This window comes from Centroberyx gerrardi, chromosome 16 (genome assembly GCF_048128805.1).
Source record: "Centroberyx gerrardi isolate f3 chromosome 16, fCenGer3.hap1.cur.20231027, whole genome shotgun sequence".
In the NCBI taxonomy this organism is placed as follows: Eukaryota; Metazoa; Chordata; class Actinopteri; order Beryciformes; family Berycidae; genus Centroberyx; species Centroberyx gerrardi.
Genome location: NC_136012.1, coordinates 17,004,824 through 17,022,914, shown reverse-complemented (window position 1 = coordinate 17,022,914; position 18,091 = coordinate 17,004,824). Strand labels below are relative to the sequence as shown.

General features: G+C 42.1%; 2 protein-coding genes across 2 annotated transcripts; both read left to right on the top strand.

Moving 5' to 3' along the window:
- The first annotated feature begins 1,270 nt into the window (after positions 1-1,270).
- slc7a2 (solute carrier family 7 member 2) lies at positions 1,271-12,709 on the top strand. The gene is made up of 11 exons (XM_071923860.2): positions 1,271-1,640; positions 1,724-1,879; positions 3,027-3,192; positions 4,251-4,387; positions 4,482-4,704; positions 6,221-6,357; positions 7,953-8,055; positions 8,992-9,203; positions 9,365-9,531; positions 9,992-10,100; positions 10,219-12,709. Exons 1-11 carry the CDS (start codon positions 1,271-1,273, stop codon positions 10,407-10,409), a joined length of 1,971 nt encoding a protein of 656 aa, XP_071779961.1. The 3' UTR covers positions 10,410-12,709.
- Positions 12,710-13,305: 596 nt separating this feature from the next.
- pdgfrl (platelet-derived growth factor receptor-like) lies at positions 13,306-17,521 on the top strand. The gene is made up of 6 exons (XM_071923862.2): positions 13,306-13,532; positions 14,430-14,709; positions 14,809-14,960; positions 15,208-15,501; positions 16,706-16,842; positions 17,143-17,521. The coding sequence occupies exons 1-6, from the start codon at positions 13,478-13,480 to the stop codon at positions 17,329-17,331; spliced, it is 1,107 nt and encodes a 368-aa protein (XP_071779963.1). The 5' UTR covers positions 13,306-13,477; the 3' UTR covers positions 17,332-17,521.
- Positions 17,522-18,091: the final 570 nt, after the last annotated feature.

The window sequence follows — 18,091 nt, the reverse complement described above, 5'->3', positions numbered from 1 at the left end:
GCCGTAATACAAACCACATTGTTATGTTAATGAGCTGTCAGATACAACACTTCATTTGCATTTCTCTTGGTTTAAAAATCCACACTTAAATGGAGATCAATGCATATTTGGACGGTCGTCAGTGTTGATTTATTATCAGGACAGTAAAAGCATTGGTTGAAAGAGGAAGACCGAACTTCAAAAGCAAGCTAAAAACTATTCATTAGAGAGCAGGGATATTTCACCGCTGGTTTATCATACTGAATTCATGTAAATTCATTATTTTTGAAAAGCAAGTTCGGTGGTTCCCAAACAATCACGTTAATGAAAAGAGACAGTTTTAGATACACGAGGCAATCGAAACAGAAAAAAAAGTCTTTGAAGTTTCTCTTTTTTTTGTTGTAATGTAATTAGTGAGGAGAGTTATTGGAATGTCTTTATTGTGCTACATTGGTACATTCATGGCCCCTTTATGAATGCAGCCCTTTGAGTATTTAGATCTGCATCATAACCCCAGACAATAGTTTATAATGGGACTATATGCTAGTTACACAAAGTACTTGGCTGTGTTCCTGATGTCATAGGTTGTAGGGTTAACATCCATCAACTGTCAAAACCCCACCTTTGTTTCTTCTTCACATGTTGTGTAACTGCGGCTGTTAAGAGTTTTCAGCATTTTTAAGGGAACAAGTAGCAAGAGCTGCTCAACCTATGAGGCAGGTGTAGCCAAAATAAACTGCACTCACAGACCTTTAGTTTCACAATTCTTGCACCTTGTATTGAATGTTAAAAAGTGAGCTCCTATTCAAATATTGATACTAAGATAAACATGAGTAGTAACCATGGGGTCAAATAGCTCAATTTCATCACCCTCTGGAACTGTGACTTTGAGAGATCACTCAAAATATATTTAATAATATTACTTATTTTCTGTGTCTGTCTGCCTCTTAGAGACAGTCATATGCACACATGCCAGTTCACATATATGGATTAATCCAGTGACATTACCCACACATACCCCAGCACACAGATGCATGCACACACACTTTTTTTCTTATTTTATTTTTTTCTATTTTATTTAACCTTTATTTAACCAGGCAAGTGAATTACTTATTTACAATGACGGCCTGGCACAAGGCAAAAAGCCTCTTGATGGGGAAATGGGGGACAAAACAGAAGACAGAATAAAAACATTTTGAAAGAGACAGTAAAGTAGGACAGGCAGAAGCTGGACAGACACACATGAGGACTATTTTCCACAGTATTTTCTTGTCTCTCTCTGTCAGTCAGCATGCTGGGGCAGGTTCTGTCTTTCGGCCGCTCCCTGGTGCGGAGGAAGGTGGTGGACATGAGCAGCCTGGAGGACTCCAAGCTGTGCCGCTGCCTGGGAACCGTGGACCTCATCGCCCTGGGAGTCGGCAGCACCCTGGGGGCCGGCGTCTACGTCCTGGCCGGAGAAGTGGCCAAGGGCAACTCGGGCCCCAGCATTGTCATCTCCTTCCTCATCGCCGCCCTTGCCTCTGTCATGGCCGGCCTGTGTTACGCCGAGTTTGGCGCCCGCGTCCCCAAGACCGGCTCCGCCTACCTTTACAGTTACGTGACTGTGGGGGAGATCTGGGCCTTCATCACCGGCTGGAACCTCATCCTCTCTTACGTGATCGGTGAGTTAATGACATTCTCTGGCTTGATGTTATATCATTAAGGTGCTGGTTCTCCATGTTGTCTGTTCCTTGTTTTCTCACAGGTACCTCTTCAGTAGCCAGGGCTTGGAGCGGTACATTTGATGAGCTGATAGGAGGCCACATAGAGATATTCTGTAAAACCTACTTCAGCATGAACGCTCCTGGTTTGGCCCAGTACCCGGACTTCTTTGCCGTCTGCCTCATTCTGCTGCTCTCTGGTAAGGCAGCCAATATCCAATATCATAAAATGCACGTCAACATATTGGTACAGCAGAAATTAGGATTAATACATGTTTTTTTCATAACAGCCAGCATTCATGAGGCACATCTGGCTTAATCCAGTAAAGAGATGGCAGGACATTTTGTGATAAGTGGTTAATGAGTGGCACGGCTCGTACTCTACAGTGGCCAGGCTGCTGCAACTTGAATGTCAAGTTTGTGTCAGTCCACTGGTCACCCACAGTGAACCCTTCCTTTAACCTTTTCCTGATCATGCATGCTGCTTTTCAGCAACGCCCTGCGTCACATTCCTACAGTTACACACATCAACACCTGTACAACCAGTCTATTTACAACCTCAGGCCACTGAGCAGCTCCATTAGAGCAGCTAAGTCCAGGGATTCAAACTGGAAATCGTCCGGTCAGAAGCCCACTTCTATAACCTTTAGGCTCCTGCCACCTCTGCTCTTAGCAGAGCTGCAAACCTTTAACCTAAACAACTGACTCACCATGTTCACTGGCCGCTGTATATAAACAAGAGCTTTCTGAGAAACCTCTTAAAAATTGAAAACTTTGTCACGTGTTTTATCTGTCGGTGTGCCAATGCAAAGATTACATTAGCTCAGCGTGATCCAGAGGCAATCCTCTGGTCTTGTTTGTTTTCTTTTCAACTTAAAAAAAAGGACATTGAGGATTATTTAAAAATGTTACATGCAGTAATTTACCATTAATATACCACAGTGGAATTAGTCACTGTTTAAGATTAGCTTACTTTTGAGTTATGATTACAAACAGTCTCCCCAATGATCTGCTTTTGCATTGATTTTGTCCACTTTGGAAGCTCAATATGCAGTGAAATCTATCATTGATATTCTTTCCAGTAGACGTTAAGCATCAAAAAGCAGGGAGGAGAAATAATAACATGTGCATCTAGACGGCAGCCTTCGAGGGCTATGGAGTGGAATCTACACAGATTACAGGGTAACCTCCAGATTAAAAAGGGTGTAAATTAATGTGTGAAAGATGACTGAAATGTGTAGTTCCAGCGAGAGTAGATGACCCTTTTATTTCAGTTAAACTACAGCTGAAATATCACAATACTGTAGTGAGCACTGCTGTGGTCATATTGTCTTTCCGCTCCTCCAGGACTGCTGTCGTTTGGAGTGAAGGAGTCCGCCTGGGTGAACAAAGTCTTCACTGCGATCAACGTGCTTGTACTCATGTTTGTCATCATCTCTGGATTCGTCAAAGGAGACACTCTCAATTGGAAGATATCTGAAGAATCTCTCATAAATGTCACCATAGTCACAAGGTAATAATTCAGATATTACAATGAAGAGGAATAAAATATGCTAGCACTTGGATCACAATTGCTGCATGCTAAATACTAAATATCCATTTCCAAAAATGTATCTACCTGAAAACTGTTTAATAAGCAATGGTGTACATAACTTTAATAGTAATCTGTAATGTGTTTCACTGTAATGCTGAAAATCATTTTCTCAGAGTATTAGGCATTCATTTCTTAAAATGGTGAATATCTCATTTTGGAATGAAACACTTAAATTACAATCCCTCACCATCCTGTATAACCCATCAGCCTCCGCACATCCCCCCAGAAAGTAAACTGCAGAAAGTAAACTGCAGAAAGAAAAAACATAAAAATCACCTGACATGGCATGCATATGATATACTAATAAGCTAATAATAGCCTAATGGGGTATAGTATAGAATGCAACAGTAATCTGATTTAGCTATTAATCCTCTGTTGCAATAATCAAAATGTCAATACTGTATAGTGAAGGAAATGTCTCTGTGTCTTCTTAAAGGTTCTCAGAGACTCTCTGAGAGAAAATCTCATTTTATTCTAATTTATTACGATACAATGCAATACGATAGGATACAATGTGATGTGATATGATATGATATAATATCATGTGATACGATACAATATGATGTGATACGATACGATACAATATGATACAATACGATACAATACGATATGATGCAATAGCATTATTCATTATAGAGAAATTCTGTTTATGAGGCCAGCACAAAGCAGCATTGCATTTAAGATTCACTCAACATTCACAACATTCAACACATTCACCAGTTTAAACAGTTAGCAACAACATTCAATTAAAATATCATATCCAGAAAATGAAATGCAGAGAGCGTAATCAGCAGTGTGCAGCATGTACAACAAAATTAACGAGTTTAACAACATACACAGTGTTATTGTCAGTCTAGTCTCATGGTCCGTATCACACACCGGGCAGCAACGGCCAAACTCTTCTTCCCATTAACAGCACTTTTAGTCCAACTGTTCTCACATGAAAATAACAATGACCGTGGCTGTGTGTGCTTCAGGAACCTGTCTGTGACGGCCAATGTGAGCAGTGATTACGGAGCAGGAGGATTTATGCCCTACGGCTTCAGCGGGACCCTCGCCGGAGCCGCCACCTGCTTCTATGCTTTTGTCGGATTTGACTGCATTGCGACAACAGGTGAGCATATGTTTGATAGGTTGCACTGCAATGTGGCTTTGTTGAGCTTCATCAGAGCTAAATGTATAAAGAAGCATGTGCTTGTGCGTCGCAGGCGAGGAGGTGAAGAACCCGCAGAAGGCCATTCCCATCGGCATCGTGGTGTCGCTGACGGTGTGCTTCCTGGCTTACTTTGGCGTGTCGGCTGCGCTCACGCTGATGATGCCCTACTACCTGCTGGACGAGAAGAGCCCTCTTCCCATGGCCTTTGAGTACGTGGGATGGGGCCCGGCTAAATATGTGGTGGCTGTGGGTTCACTGTGCGCCCTCTCGACCAGGTAATGAGCAGTTTCCACTAGATTTGTGTTTGTAAAATTAATAAAATGTCAATATTCATGTTAGTAGATTGATTGGAGTCAAGAGAATTCATAATCTATCTGATATTAGCAGTTTTGATTATAGCACATGAGTGATAATTGGGAATAAGATGTGGTCATCAGCTATGGCCATATATCTCTGTCTGTGTCTTAGTATTGGATTGATTGCTATTGCTTAATTGGATGTGGTGGGTGCAATGCTTAAGTCTCTTTGTTTTGAGATAACTGCATGTCTTTATGATATATTCAATGAAATCAGCCTATATCTGCTGGGCGAGTTAGGCAGTGTCTCAAAACAATATTTCAGCGTGATGTAATTCTGTCTTTCTTCCCTGGAGGTTTGTTATATCACTTCTCCCTCGGTTTTCCATCAACAGAACCTTGTAGATGTCAGTCACCGACTTATCCCATGATCTACATTCATGAGCGCGTTATCGAATTTTACTTAAATCAATCACATCTTGGACGAGTCAGTGCACGTTAATGCTATTCATGCTGAAACCTCTGACTCTGCCCTTTGGCTGTTTGCAGACTGTTAAGCGGTGCAGTCAGTTATTTCACGTATCTTTTCTGTCATGTGGAAACCTTGCAACTCAAATTTTGGCGCTTTTATATGCTTGAATTGAACATTTACATGATTCTCTGTGTGCCTGGGAAATGTAATGACTCCAGGCTGCCATAAAACCCTTTCAAAACCAACCTGAAAAACTGACTATTTGGAAAAACAATTGGGCTTTATTTGACATCTGTCATATTTCCTTTTAAGAGCGCCTCTGGTGCATTCTCACATGTAAATGCATGGAAGAAATTGATAGATTGATACTTAAAATGCAATGATTAAGGGACTAGTGCCAACAGGAAAGAAAGACACTCATTGACTTTGATCATGCTCTCAAGCTTTGATGACGTGACTGTGTTTGTGTGTGTGTGTGTGTGTGTGTGTGTGTGTGTATGTGTGTGTGTGTGTTGGGCCTCTTGACTAACGTCTTGGTCTTGCATGTCTCTGCTGTCTCATGCAGTCTGCTGGGCTCCATTTTCCCTATGCCTCGTGTAATCTATGCTATGGCAGAGGATGGGGTGCTTTTCAAAGCCTTAGCCCGAATCAATCCTAAGACGAAGACCCCACTTATTGCCACTATGACCTCCGGTGTAGTCGCAGGTGAGAGCCGGGGAGCATCCAGTGACATCACTCCTGCTAATCTTTCTCCACCAATCAACTGTGAAAGATACAGTCGAAAGATGCAGATGAATCCAGCAGTTCTCTTGCTCCTTAATTGCATGAACTGCAACAATCTTTAAATTGTCCCGCCCTATTATATTTTCTGTCTGATGAGCTTCGATTTATCCATTTTGTCAGACGGAGGGAGCTTTTTCTTCCACATGCATACGTTGTTCTTTCACAGTTGTGCAGGTGTCCAGTGCAATGTTTTCTTTCCCAGAATGCCCTCAACTTAACCTTGAACCCTCTTCTCCCTAGCCTGTTGGGCTCCATGTTCCCTCTGCCCCGAATTCTCTTTGCCATGGCACGAGATGGCATTCTGTTCAAATTTATGTCCAAAGTGAGTAAGCGCCAGTCGCCTGTGGCTGCCACCATGGCGGCAGGTACCACTGCGGGTAAGCTCCCGAGACCAGGACTCGATGTTTCACCTACTGTAACAGGGTTTTATCGTGGAGGTCTTTGGGTTTTGTCTTTGCACTTCTGTGCAGGTGGTGTTGGTGGTGGTGACTGCATGTTAAACATGGTGATGGTGTCGCTTCCAAAAGCATGAGAAAACCCCTTGCACTCATCATTAAAGTTGATAAGTTCTTGTTCCTTTTCTATATTTGAATAATTACCAGAACCCTTAGTATCGCTGTGTTCAGCTGTTCAGTCCACAAGTCCATCTGGTTTTTAAGCACTTGAATAAACACACACACACAAAAATCGAATTGCGATTATTTGACAAAATATTGCAATAGCGATTTAAACTGTGAGTCATATCATTCATCAGTTTTTCTTGTCATAATTTTTTTAGAACTTTAAAATTGTTTAAAGAAAAGTGATTTGGTTAAAAAAAAAAAAAAAGCGGCCAGTATGCAGGATTTACTGAATTTGAGGTTTGATGTTTGATGAAAGGTTTTGATTCATGGACCAAAGATTACCTGGAGCTCTGAAACACCTTGTTCAGAAATCGTAAACTAAACTAAACTAAACTCTCTCTTAAACAAAAAATTGAAATAAAAAGAAATTGCAGCCTCTGCGATTTGGAAATTGCAGAAGTTCATATTGCGATTTCATTTTTTCTTCGATTAATTGTTCAGCTCTAACACACACACACACACATACACACACACACACACACACACACACACATACTGTGCACACACAAATATTTCCTAATGATAAAGTAAAGACGAACCAGCCTTTTGGGCCTTTGGGGGTGTTGTGCTATATTATTTGTGATATTAAAAAAACGTCAATTCCAGTTAGGAGATGAATAGCTTCCATGTTAAGCAGGTTCCAGGTGTGTGTGTTTGTGTTATGGAGTTAGGGGGAAGACCCAGAGGGCAGATGACCTGGTGAAGCTCAGAGACTTTGATTCAGGCAGATGTTAACCCCAGAGTGCAGGCCATGTACTGAGCTAGCACCTGATGGCAGTGGGCAGGGGACAAAAAGCTTGGCTGAGGGCAGATAGATTATTTTTGATATTGTTGTGAGGAGCACCGGACACACCGCTGCTCTGTGTTTGAACCATGCTGGTGAGATCAGCTCAGTGCTGCAGTCAGGTGCTGAGATACCAGAGAAGACACTGAGAGAAACACCACAGTGTATCTCACTTCAAACAGCACTTGGTATGGAGATGATTACAGCTTTCATATCAGTCCTGGGAAAGTTTTTGCTCTTTTGTGTCTTTATTGTGCAAACATGTCTGCATGCAATCTAATCTGCATCTCATCACATGCATTTACTGTATGGTGCATCTATAACAAAAAACAAAACAAAACTTTTTTCTGATTGCAAGGTTGTTAATGTTGTGTAATTGTATGCAATGTGTGTAGAATATAATTTATGTTGTCTTGTGTTTTATATTTTTTGTGGAAACATTTGATCCGCTCATTATACACCACAGTAATGATTCATCTTATTGTTGGTCTATTTTCATCTGACTATATTTTATAGGTGAAAGATTTTTTTGTGCTAATCGTTGTGTTTCCTCCCCATGCCTTAGCCATCATGGCTTTCCTGTTTGACCTAAAAGCGCTGGTTGATATGATGTCCATTGGCACTCTGCTGGCCTACTCGCTCGTTGCTGTCTGTGTGCTGATACTGAGGTGGGTAAATTTATAGAAGACAACTACAGATTAAAGTATCTGTCTGAAGAACCTTATTTATACAATGTTGTGAAAGACTTTGCCTCTTATAGCCTTGCCAAAAGACCACAAATATCCCTAGAAAAGGTTACATTTTCTGAAGAAAATTTGTGCGCTTGCTTCAGTTTGAAAAAGTAGACAGTTGGATTAATGTGAATGAGTTTTAAATGTCTTTAAAATTTGAATATATGGATCTTAACCAAAATTGTTTGACAGCCAAAAGTCCTGTAGCCATCAAAACATGGAAGGATAAGTAATAATGTTGCAGTAGTAGTATGAGCTGCAGTAAAAGTAGTTACCCCAACTAATTACCCCATTGGTGTACCACACCACTCAGGTTGTTGCTTCACACTGGTGATGTAATGGCTCTGAATGCTCCCATTGTATATAAAGCTGAAGTGGCTGCTTGTGTGAACGCAGGTGTTTACTCAAGTTTCTGTACTTACACCTATATTTCTGTCATGCTGCACCAAAGTGACTCATCACCGCAGCCCCAGTACAGCACATACTGTCACAGTGACTGTAACATTTGCTGGTTTAAACCTGGTTTATACACACATCTGTGTATCATAGACCTCACTTGTTTCCTAAAGTGAAACCAAAGCACCTTAAATTATTTCAGAATTAAAGCATCAGGAAAGTGGCTATACATAGGATATATACATCAGTACGCATAGCAAGTTGGTTCATTATCCATTCCAACACGCAACACAACTTGACTCAGACACTCTTATCTCTGTATCAGAAATTAAAATGTCCATTATGGCAGAATATCAACAAGGATATTTGAAAAGATTGCACATTTTGTTTAGAAAACAGTAGTATGAGCTTTTGCGCTACGGCACATCATAAAGCACAGACATATGACCTTTGACCTTTGACGTCTTGCTCCTCCAGGTACCAGCCAGATGGATCCCTGGAGCAGCGAAAAAGTAACGGTGAGAGGGACTTTTTGTCTTCTGAGGAGGGTGAGTCTGACCTGACGGAGTCCGAGTCCCACCTCAACATGCTGAAGGGCGGCGGCTCCACCCTGCAGTCCGTCCTGCACCCCCCCCTCACGCCCTCAGAGCATTCCTCCAGCGTGGTCAACATGTCCGTCGGCGTGCTAGGTAGGCAAGCTAAGCTCAAAAATCTTCCAAACATTTCATCATCGTCTGCAAAATTAACCCTAAAATGAACAATTTCTCTGACGTATGAAAAGACTGTGGCCAAGTTAATATCTTATTATCTATGAGTGAGTCAGTGTTAAGTGTGTGTTCTCCAACCACAGTGCTGCTGGTGTGTGTGATGAGCTACCTTACCACATACCACGGTTATTCCATCATCCGCATGGAGGTGTGGATCCTGGCAGCGCTGTCCGTGTCGCTCCTCATCTTCAGCGGCTGCGTCTTCATGATCTGCAGGCAGCCTCAGACCAGCAAGAAGGTCTCCTTCATGGTGCGTACCAGCCGACTGAAGCCTTTTCCTTTCATCAAACCGCTCCCTGCAACATGGGATGAGGCTGATCCAACTGTTTTGACTAGGGATGCAACGATTATATCGAAATTCAATATATTGCAGTACAAAAATGTGGCAATCGCGATATTAGCTCCATTTTATTCTGCTGTAGTAATCACAAATGAGACGGCTTGCCCATCGCAGTTTCACTCTCCATCCAAATTATATTATTTGCACTTTGTAATGATCATTTTTGAATTGTTGGTTACATTCTAGTGAGTCAGTGCCATTGCTAGAAAGATTTGTCGCTCAGAAGTAAACATAATTCTGCACAGTCAGACTTTGTTGTCACTGAACTTTTATCGTCCCATCCCTAGTTTTGACATTTCATAGTTACATATTCTGCTTTGTAGTTCACAAAAACCGATGGTTGTCTTTGTGTGTGTTGCTGCTGCTGCAGGTTCCTCTTCTGCCGTTTCTGCCCATTTTGAGTGTTTTTGTCAATATTTACCTCATGGTTCAGCTGAGTGGAGATACCTGGATACGTTTCTCTGTGTGGATGGCTGTGGGTGAGTCCCTTTTTAACTGTAGGCCCCAATTATGAAAAGCCTTGCACCCACTATGAATATTTAGGGACCAGATATGGTATCTTGATTCTATAACTCCCAACGCTTCTCTATATCTCAGGCTTCCTGATCTACTTTGGCTATGGCATGTGGCACAGTGCGGAGCGCCAGCGCCAACTCCAGGGTCCTCTCAGCAGCAGCAGCAGCACCCAGGAAAACAGCAAGACCAACAGGGAGAAGCAGGGCGGCATGGACGCGGTAGCAGGGGACCAGGAGCGCTTCATCTGCCCAGAAAAGACCAGCCGGTGTTAAAGGTCACCAGGTCAATCATAGACTCTGTGAGGCCACCTGGAGACGCAGCGGCCCAGGACAGACGCATTAAAGCACACAGCAGCTACGCCTTGATATACCTGTATATACAGCTTACCATCTGTGCCTCAGTCACAAGCGCATTCACTAGCCAAAGGGAGCATCAGTATTCTGTATCAGTGGTCATGCGATGGGGAGCGGTTGTCTCCTGATCTCTGTCACTATGATGGGACCACATACAATATGGCTGTCCAGTACGGAGGCAGAGTAACTACATGAATTGAGAGGACAGGTAACACACTGGAGAGTGATGGTCTTTTCCTTTTAACATTGAAGCAGTCGTGGCAAGACTGCGGCAAAGCTTTTATATTTGATTCTGGACTAATGTTTATAGTGGCATGACATGAATTCTGTCTTTTCTGTTCAGTTTTGTGTTTTAAGCCTGTTTGCACAGGTGGATTTTTCAGTATACAGTCTTTGAAATCTGTGTTATCCTTTTAAAGGTCCAGTATATCATTAAATGGAGAGATTTTGATAATGTGCTAGTATTATAATGTTAGTTTGTTGGAAAAGCACTCATTGGTAATGTTCTCTGACATAAGCAAACAACACTGAAAAAGCCCTACTTCAGGTTTATGACATGCTACCAATTAACCGGTCTAAATATACCTTATCCCTATTTCTAGCATGAGTGTTACACATGCATACATGTGAAATTGTGATACTTGTTAACAAATAATGATAGAGAAAAGTGGCACTTTACACACTTTACTTTACAATGGCCTTCCAGTGTATTAACATGTGTATTAACCACTGGAAAAGTACACAATATTACTGTGTAGATACTTGATGAAAATCCCTAATGTATAATACACTTACAATGGTGTAACAACACTGTTTTAATGAAGCCATTCAAATGGTGTGTTACACTATTGTAAGTACATTATGCATATGGGAGATTTTCATCAAGTGCCTACATAGTAATATTGTGTACTTACAATGTTTTTCCTTAATTCACTGGAATAAGGCCATTGTGAAGTGTTACCGAAAAGTATTTTAGCTCACAGCCAAATTCAGACAAATCAATGTTACACTCAAATATTTTTGCATGCACTTACATGTCATGACAATGTATTCAGAGACCTGAAAGTGGGTCAAGTGCTGTGTGCCAATGGAGTTAGGAGTGCTGATGAAATTTTCAGGCTTCTGTAGCTAGTACTTTACTACTAATATTGATCTTTACTGTAGTCAGTACGGCCTCTGCAGGCATTAGTAGTGGTGTTATTCAGCACAAGTTTACTTTAGTCTTTTTATTGTTGCTTGGATGTGTTATATCTATGAGCTGTTACAATCAGTGAATATAAAAATTATTTGTTTATTTGATACAGCATTCTACTCAAGAATTCCACTCTTTTTTCTACTCTATTAGAGTAAAATAGGCTGTATTTTTTTTTTTTATGTAATTTTTCTACAATTCCAGACAGGTTAACATACCTGTCCTGAAATTATTCTCACTTAACCAGAGTATTTTGCCACCAAACATGTTTCCGAGATGCACAGCACGTTAATTGCCAGTGAAACTGAAGTGTTATCTTACCACATAATTTAAAAGTGAGTCTTTAACTGGGCATATTCAAACACTCTCTCCAGGTTTGAACTTCTTCTTCTGTCTTCTCCTGACCTCGGTGTCTTACTTCAGTGCACCAAAGGACTAAATCTATCTGCTTTGTAAGTCTAGCGTTGTTTCGTAACCAGTTTCCAGAGACTTAGCGGGACGAATTGCCTAAAGATTCGGTGCTTACATTCTTTCCTCTGGGCTTGTAGGGGCCACTGGTGTGTCTGTGTTGTGGTATGAATGGTATGGCTCAATGAGCTCCAGTTTACAGTATGTAGAAACTTGTTCGCTTTCTGATCTTTCACCTGTGATGTAGTGCCAGAGATTTACCCCACCCTCTGACACTGAGACATCCTGAACCCAGCTTGGATGATTTGATGTACATTTTGTATCTTCTTGAGAGTTAAGATGCTGAGGCTGTAGGGCATTGGTAGTTGATTGATCGGGTTGATTGATCGTCATCTTGCTATGGTCCGGTAGTCTAAATAAATGTGGAACAAATTTAGAGGATGGCCTCACCAGGACCAAAGTAGCTCTTCTAGACTTTTAAACGAACCTCTACATCGACTGTGTAGAGTCTTCCAGTGAGTCTATGGGATGATAGTTTTCCAGTGCATAGAAGTAACCATGATGAAATGATGTAGTATCAGTTGTTACTAACTACGCTGATAAACGCAATAAATGTATTTTCCAGTAAGACCAGTGTTTGGTGTTTTGTTGTTTTCCTACATCAATATGTGAAGGGTTTCATTTCAAAACGCTATACACCCATTTTGGAAAAATGCTGCTTCCTAAATTTCATCCGTTAATATGTCAAAATCACATATGATTTGATTCTGTCCTCAAAAACATAACTGTTTAGTAAGTAAAGGTCTTAAGATGACTTTAAAACCAGCCATTATTTTGTTAGAAGAGGTGTCAATGTTTTCAAATGGTGGATATCCCATTTTGAAATGAAACTCTTCATGTAAAGTTTATGAGAAAGGAGCAGTCTAACAGTAAGTTACACTCATGAGTCATGAAGCTGATGGTTCTTCACCTACAGTGTTCAATGACCACTGGAAGTTTTTTCAAGGACCACACTGGAGGTCTGATAACTTGATGAGTATCAACCAAACAAAACTAGACAGATAATTGCAATCATCACTGCAGTAATATTCAGGACCTGAAACCATAACAAGCTGTACGATGCACACTGAAGTCCAGCAGAGGGCTCCAGAGTACGTGTTTCTGCTCTTCTCATGTGTGGAGCAGAGAGGGTGTGAGCAGAGGGGAGCTGAAGTTATTTTCCCTTTTCCTCTCTGTCTGTGAGGAGGATGGAGCTGGAAATCTAAACAGGGCAGCTGGAGCCTGCAGAGTTCCAGCGAAGCACCGGGTCTGACCTCCTTTCCTACTGAGCGCGCCCCTCTCCAAGTCTCACTGGCCCCTGTGGCCCTAGAGAGCCCGTCAACACACCATGAAACTCTGGGTTGTCCTTTGCCTGGCACTGCTCTGGGTGGAGCTCCAAAATGGTGAGTAAATCTGCTTACTCCACATCTGTAGCTCCTCCGTGATTTTTCTCAGTAGTTTTCCCTCTTTGAGCGTTGTGAAGTTGCTGTTGATTTTACCATGAGAGCTTGACTGTAATCTGGAAGTAGTGAGAGGATTAGATAATTGGAGGTTGCTGGAGCTACCAGTATCTGTGATGGGAACATGGTGGGAGGTGTAGTCAGAAAGAAGTAAATCTCATTTACATAATGGCAAAGACAGGCACTACTTATTCATAAACTCTATTATGCTTCCTCAGGGATACGCTGACCGTAAACTACAGTATCTGTGTTTTGGACAATGTATGTAAATTGAAATGGAAAAAAGTTTGGAGTCGTATAAGAGATGTTTTTGTTTTTGCAGTGTGTTTCTGCAGACCAACTCAAACCAGCTGCATCCGAGGCATGCGACAGGCGTTTCTAATTAACTGGCCCTTCACTATTGACCTTTCCTTGGAGCTCTCATTAATTCTGCATAGAGCAATGAAACACCAAAACCTAAAAGTCTTCAGAATAATCTTTTTGACTACTGTTTTTTTTTTTATGGTTTATATGTTCCACAGCCTCTGAGAAAAAGAGAACAGGCTGCTGTGAGAGAGGCTGGGGTCGGGACATTTTGTGCCAGTAATAAAGACTTCAAGCTTCCTGTTCAACTGTTGATGCAGCTGGGGGAAAAATATTGACTAGCTCTCCAGATGGGCATACTGAACATTGTTCACCACCAGGCTGGCTCTCTGCTTCCTCAGTCAAGGCTGAACACCCTGACATAACCTGGGTCTGAGTCATAGGACAGTGACAGAGGGATGGTGGCGTGTCTTCTCTTCAACCGTCTTTATTGCTTCTACTAATCACCTTCCTTCCTCTCTGCCTCCGCTCGCCTAGGGGCCTGCCAACAAGTCAAGCGCAGGAAAGACGCAGGAGAGAACCGCATCAGGCCAGGGGGGAAACGGGTGAAGGTGCGCTTCCCCAAACTGAAGGAAAAGGACGCAGGAGGGAAAGGCCAGTCCCTGCTGACACAGGTGCTGGATAAGGGCCGGTTCCTGCGGCTGGGCGACAGCACCACCCTGACTCCTGGGAAGAACATCGAGCTGCGCTGCAAAGGCAGCAAGATCGGATGGGCCTACCCTTCCTACCTGGACACCTTCAACGACTCGCGCCTCAGGTGCCTGACGGACATGTCTCATCACCTGTTTGTAGTAGTGTCAATTGATAGGTAATGATCTATTAATGAATGTGTTATCTTTGCCCCCCCTCCCTCCAGCATAAAGCAGAGTGACAAGTACAGTCAGTTGATCCTGACGTCGCCCTCTGCTGCTGACACAGGGGCGTACAGCTGCTGGGTGATACTGTGTGATGGGAGTGAGTGCGAGAGGGATCCAGATCGCATCTCCATCTCATACATCTACTTCACAGGTGAATGATTATGATACACATGCACGTTACATTTTACATTTTAGGTGTGTAGATGGACACATTGTTCATCTGTTGGCCTTTGCATTGATCAAACCTGTAACCCGTCTGTTATAGGATGGTCTGTCCTCATCTAAGGTGTACGTTTTTTTACGCCAATGTATATATAGAGGGGAAATATGCATCTGTACTGTATACTCAAATAAACAACACTGACAGTGTAACCCCACACATCGTTCCCTCTAACCAGATACGGACAACCTCTTTGTCCCCTCTGCCATCCACTTTGAGATCGTGTACCTGCGGCCGGACCGACCTGCTGTTGTTCCCTGTCGTGTGACCAGCCCGCAGGCCAAGGTGACGCTGCACAGGGAGGTCCCTCCGGAGGAGATCACAGCGGACGGGACCCTGGTGACCTACGACCCCACCAAGGGATTCGTCCTGCAGAACCCCAGTCCGGAGCACCAGGGGGTCTTCTACTGCAAGGCTGTGACCAAGGGAACCCCCCAAATCTCCACAAAGTACCAGCTGCTCTATGTGGAGGGTAGAGACCCAGCAATCACACACTACTTCACTATGGTCACTAATATAACCAATGTAATGATATAATGTCAATAGATACCAAACAGCGCATTGCACAGTCAAAAAATACTTAATTACTCCTGGAATTTCTTTAATGACTTCCACAATAGTTTAAGTGATTACAGCCAAAATAATAGAAACACTAGCGAAACTACTTTTCCTTTATGAAGATGTCTCTGCAATGTTGTAAGGCTCTTTTAATAGTCTAGGTTTGACTCCACTCATCTTGTTGAGGGCAATGCTAATTATTACTAACAAAAACAATCAGTTGGACCTTTCATCTTTATGATGGCAATGGAGAAAATGCTGCTTCTGTTAACAAGGACTAAAGACTAACAGTGTCATTCTCCATTCTCCTTAAAACCACTTGTATGTTATGGATAGGGTCATTGTCATCCTGGTAAATACTGCTGCTATTAGGAAACAAATATATCATGGAATGAAGTGACAACACACACAATTGTTGTTATTATTGTTGTTATCACAGCAGGAGACCTCTGTTGGTATTTCCACTATTTTAAGCATATGCTGTATTTTACATTTAAGTGCAGGAACAGTATCACTTTGCCTGTGCCTTTACAGTAACTGTCAAACACAGTTGCCATGTAGCTTGTCATCACATTGATTGAACGTGCCCAGAACCACCATGAGAGGCATTTTCACTAAGTCATGAATCAAGCACTGGCTACTCCTGGTTGCTTTGCTTCATCATCTTCCAGGAAAAGAGTGTATATCAGAGTTGTCAAAAGCCGACCACATGCTGCTGCTCTTGATTTATGTGAATACCTGCCAAATTAAATGGAAATAGTGTCTTGGTCTCACAACTCAGAGGTGGATCAGTGGTGAATTTATGAAATGGAAATTGTGTGTGGTTTAGGTGAAATAAATCTCCAGGGCATGTTTGACTGGCAGATGGAGAGAATAGAAGAGAAACAGAGATTGGCCTGATGTGGGAGGTTTTGTTGCTCGAACATTAAATGTGGACTCTAACTGTGGAAATATTGCTTAGCTATCATCATGTACATAATAATTCATATTCATGAATTTGTAGAGAAAGTACTTGCCTCAAACAATTGATGGTAAATAATTTGGATGCAAGTAGTGTCTTTTACAATGTTTTGGACTGATTTCGACAAATCACATAACTTACCTCCTCTTCCTGACAGTTCCTAGCGGGCCACCATTTGTGAGCCTGGAAGCCTCTCCTGAGTCTGTGAGAGGAGGGGACACCATCAACATTACCTGCACCGTCCTGGGGGAACCAGAGGTGGATGTGAGCTTCACCTGGTCCTATCCTGGACAGGTAAGAAGAATACTAGTGCTGAAAACCAAGTTTCAAAATGTATTCATTATAAACAGGGTGGGAAATTAACACCAGGCACCAGCCAAATTATGGTTAATCAGCCATAATTTGGAGATACTATTCTGTTCTAAAAATCTAGTTGTTGATAAGATAGTGAAAGTGGCTGGTGAATTTTGGGATGCTTTAGCCATTGTGAATAACGGATAAATAGTTTGTTTTCTTGCCCCTGAATATCACCAACAAATAACATAATGGTGCGATACAGAGTCAATCCTGTTTGTTTTTTTTCCTACTGTTCAGGACCGCCGTCCCGTCGACATCCAAGTGTCCTGGAGGCTGGTCAACAGAGGAACGGGCCACACCACCCGGGTCTCCCAGAGCGTCATCACCATAGAGGATCTGGAGACCATTGACTTTGGCAGGTACATCTGCAAAGCCAAGAACCAGCATGGAGAGACAACTGTGGCAACCAACATCATCTCCAAGTAGCCGAAGCAACATGGCCTGCGTCATGGTTATGTTTGATGTGGGAGTATAGCTTACATATAACTGTATGACACCAGCCAGTGAGACTTGGGCATCCAGACATAATCAGACTGTACATTTCAACAAGAAATCTGAATGTATTTTTAGATTGTAGATTGTGTAAACATAATAAAGATTTGCTACCTACACTCTCCATTGCAAGGTTTATTATTATACTTCCTATACTACCTGTATGGCAGAAGCAACACGTGTAAGTGTTGTAAATCCTGGCACTCTGAGGTCAGACACATTGCTGAATTAATCAAACATCACACAGTAATCACAGCTAGCCTCTACGGCAGATTTAAATTAAATAATAGGGCTGGAAAAGAGGGCAGCAGCCATCAGAGACTCGCTCTGGCTCTGCAGCATGCCGTGAAGAGGGAGAATCTGGTTTAAAGCGGAGCAGTGTGCCAGGCTGACGTCCTAATGGACTCCGTATGTGGAATGTGAATTGCAGGCCCGGATCTTATTTTGGTCCACTGTGACACACTTGCTACATTTTCCACTTTTCTTACTCAACAATAGCTCAGTGAACAGTTGCTGCTGGTCATATATGGTTAGATTTATGGTGTCTTGCAGCATTTAAGGTTACATATTATTCATTTTTTAAAATTGCTTTCAAATATACTATGGATAAGGATAAGAATCACCTTCTTTGTGATGTAAACAAGTGTTCAGTTAATATTCAGGCAAAACCAGCTCCACCAATTCAAATGAGGTA

Bases quoted from the DNA above. Each gene is read 5' to 3' on its own strand.
- pdgfrl (XM_071923862.2), top strand. From the start codon at position 13,478: ATGAAACTCTGGGTTGTCCTTTGCCTGGCACTGCTCTGGGTGGAGCTC. The intron at 13,533-14,429 runs GTGAGTAAATCT...CCGCTCGCCTAG, and splicing joins CTGGGTGGAGCTCCAAAATG to GGGCCTGCCAACAAGTCAAG. The intron at 16,843-17,142 runs GTAAGAAGAATA...CCTACTGTTCAG, and splicing joins CCTGGTCCTATCCTGGACAG to GACCGCCGTCCCGTCGACAT.
- slc7a2 (XM_071923860.2), top strand. From the start codon at position 1,271: ATGCTGGGGCAGGTTCTGTCTTTCGGCCGCTCCCTGGTGCGGAGGAAG. The intron at 4,705-6,220 runs GTAATGAGCAGT...TCTTCTCCCTAG, and splicing joins CTGTGCGCCCTCTCGACCAG to CCTGTTGGGCTCCATGTTCC. The intron at 9,532-9,991 runs GTGCGTACCAGC...CTGCTGCTGCAG, and splicing joins GCAAGAAGGTCTCCTTCATG to GTTCCTCTTCTGCCGTTTCT.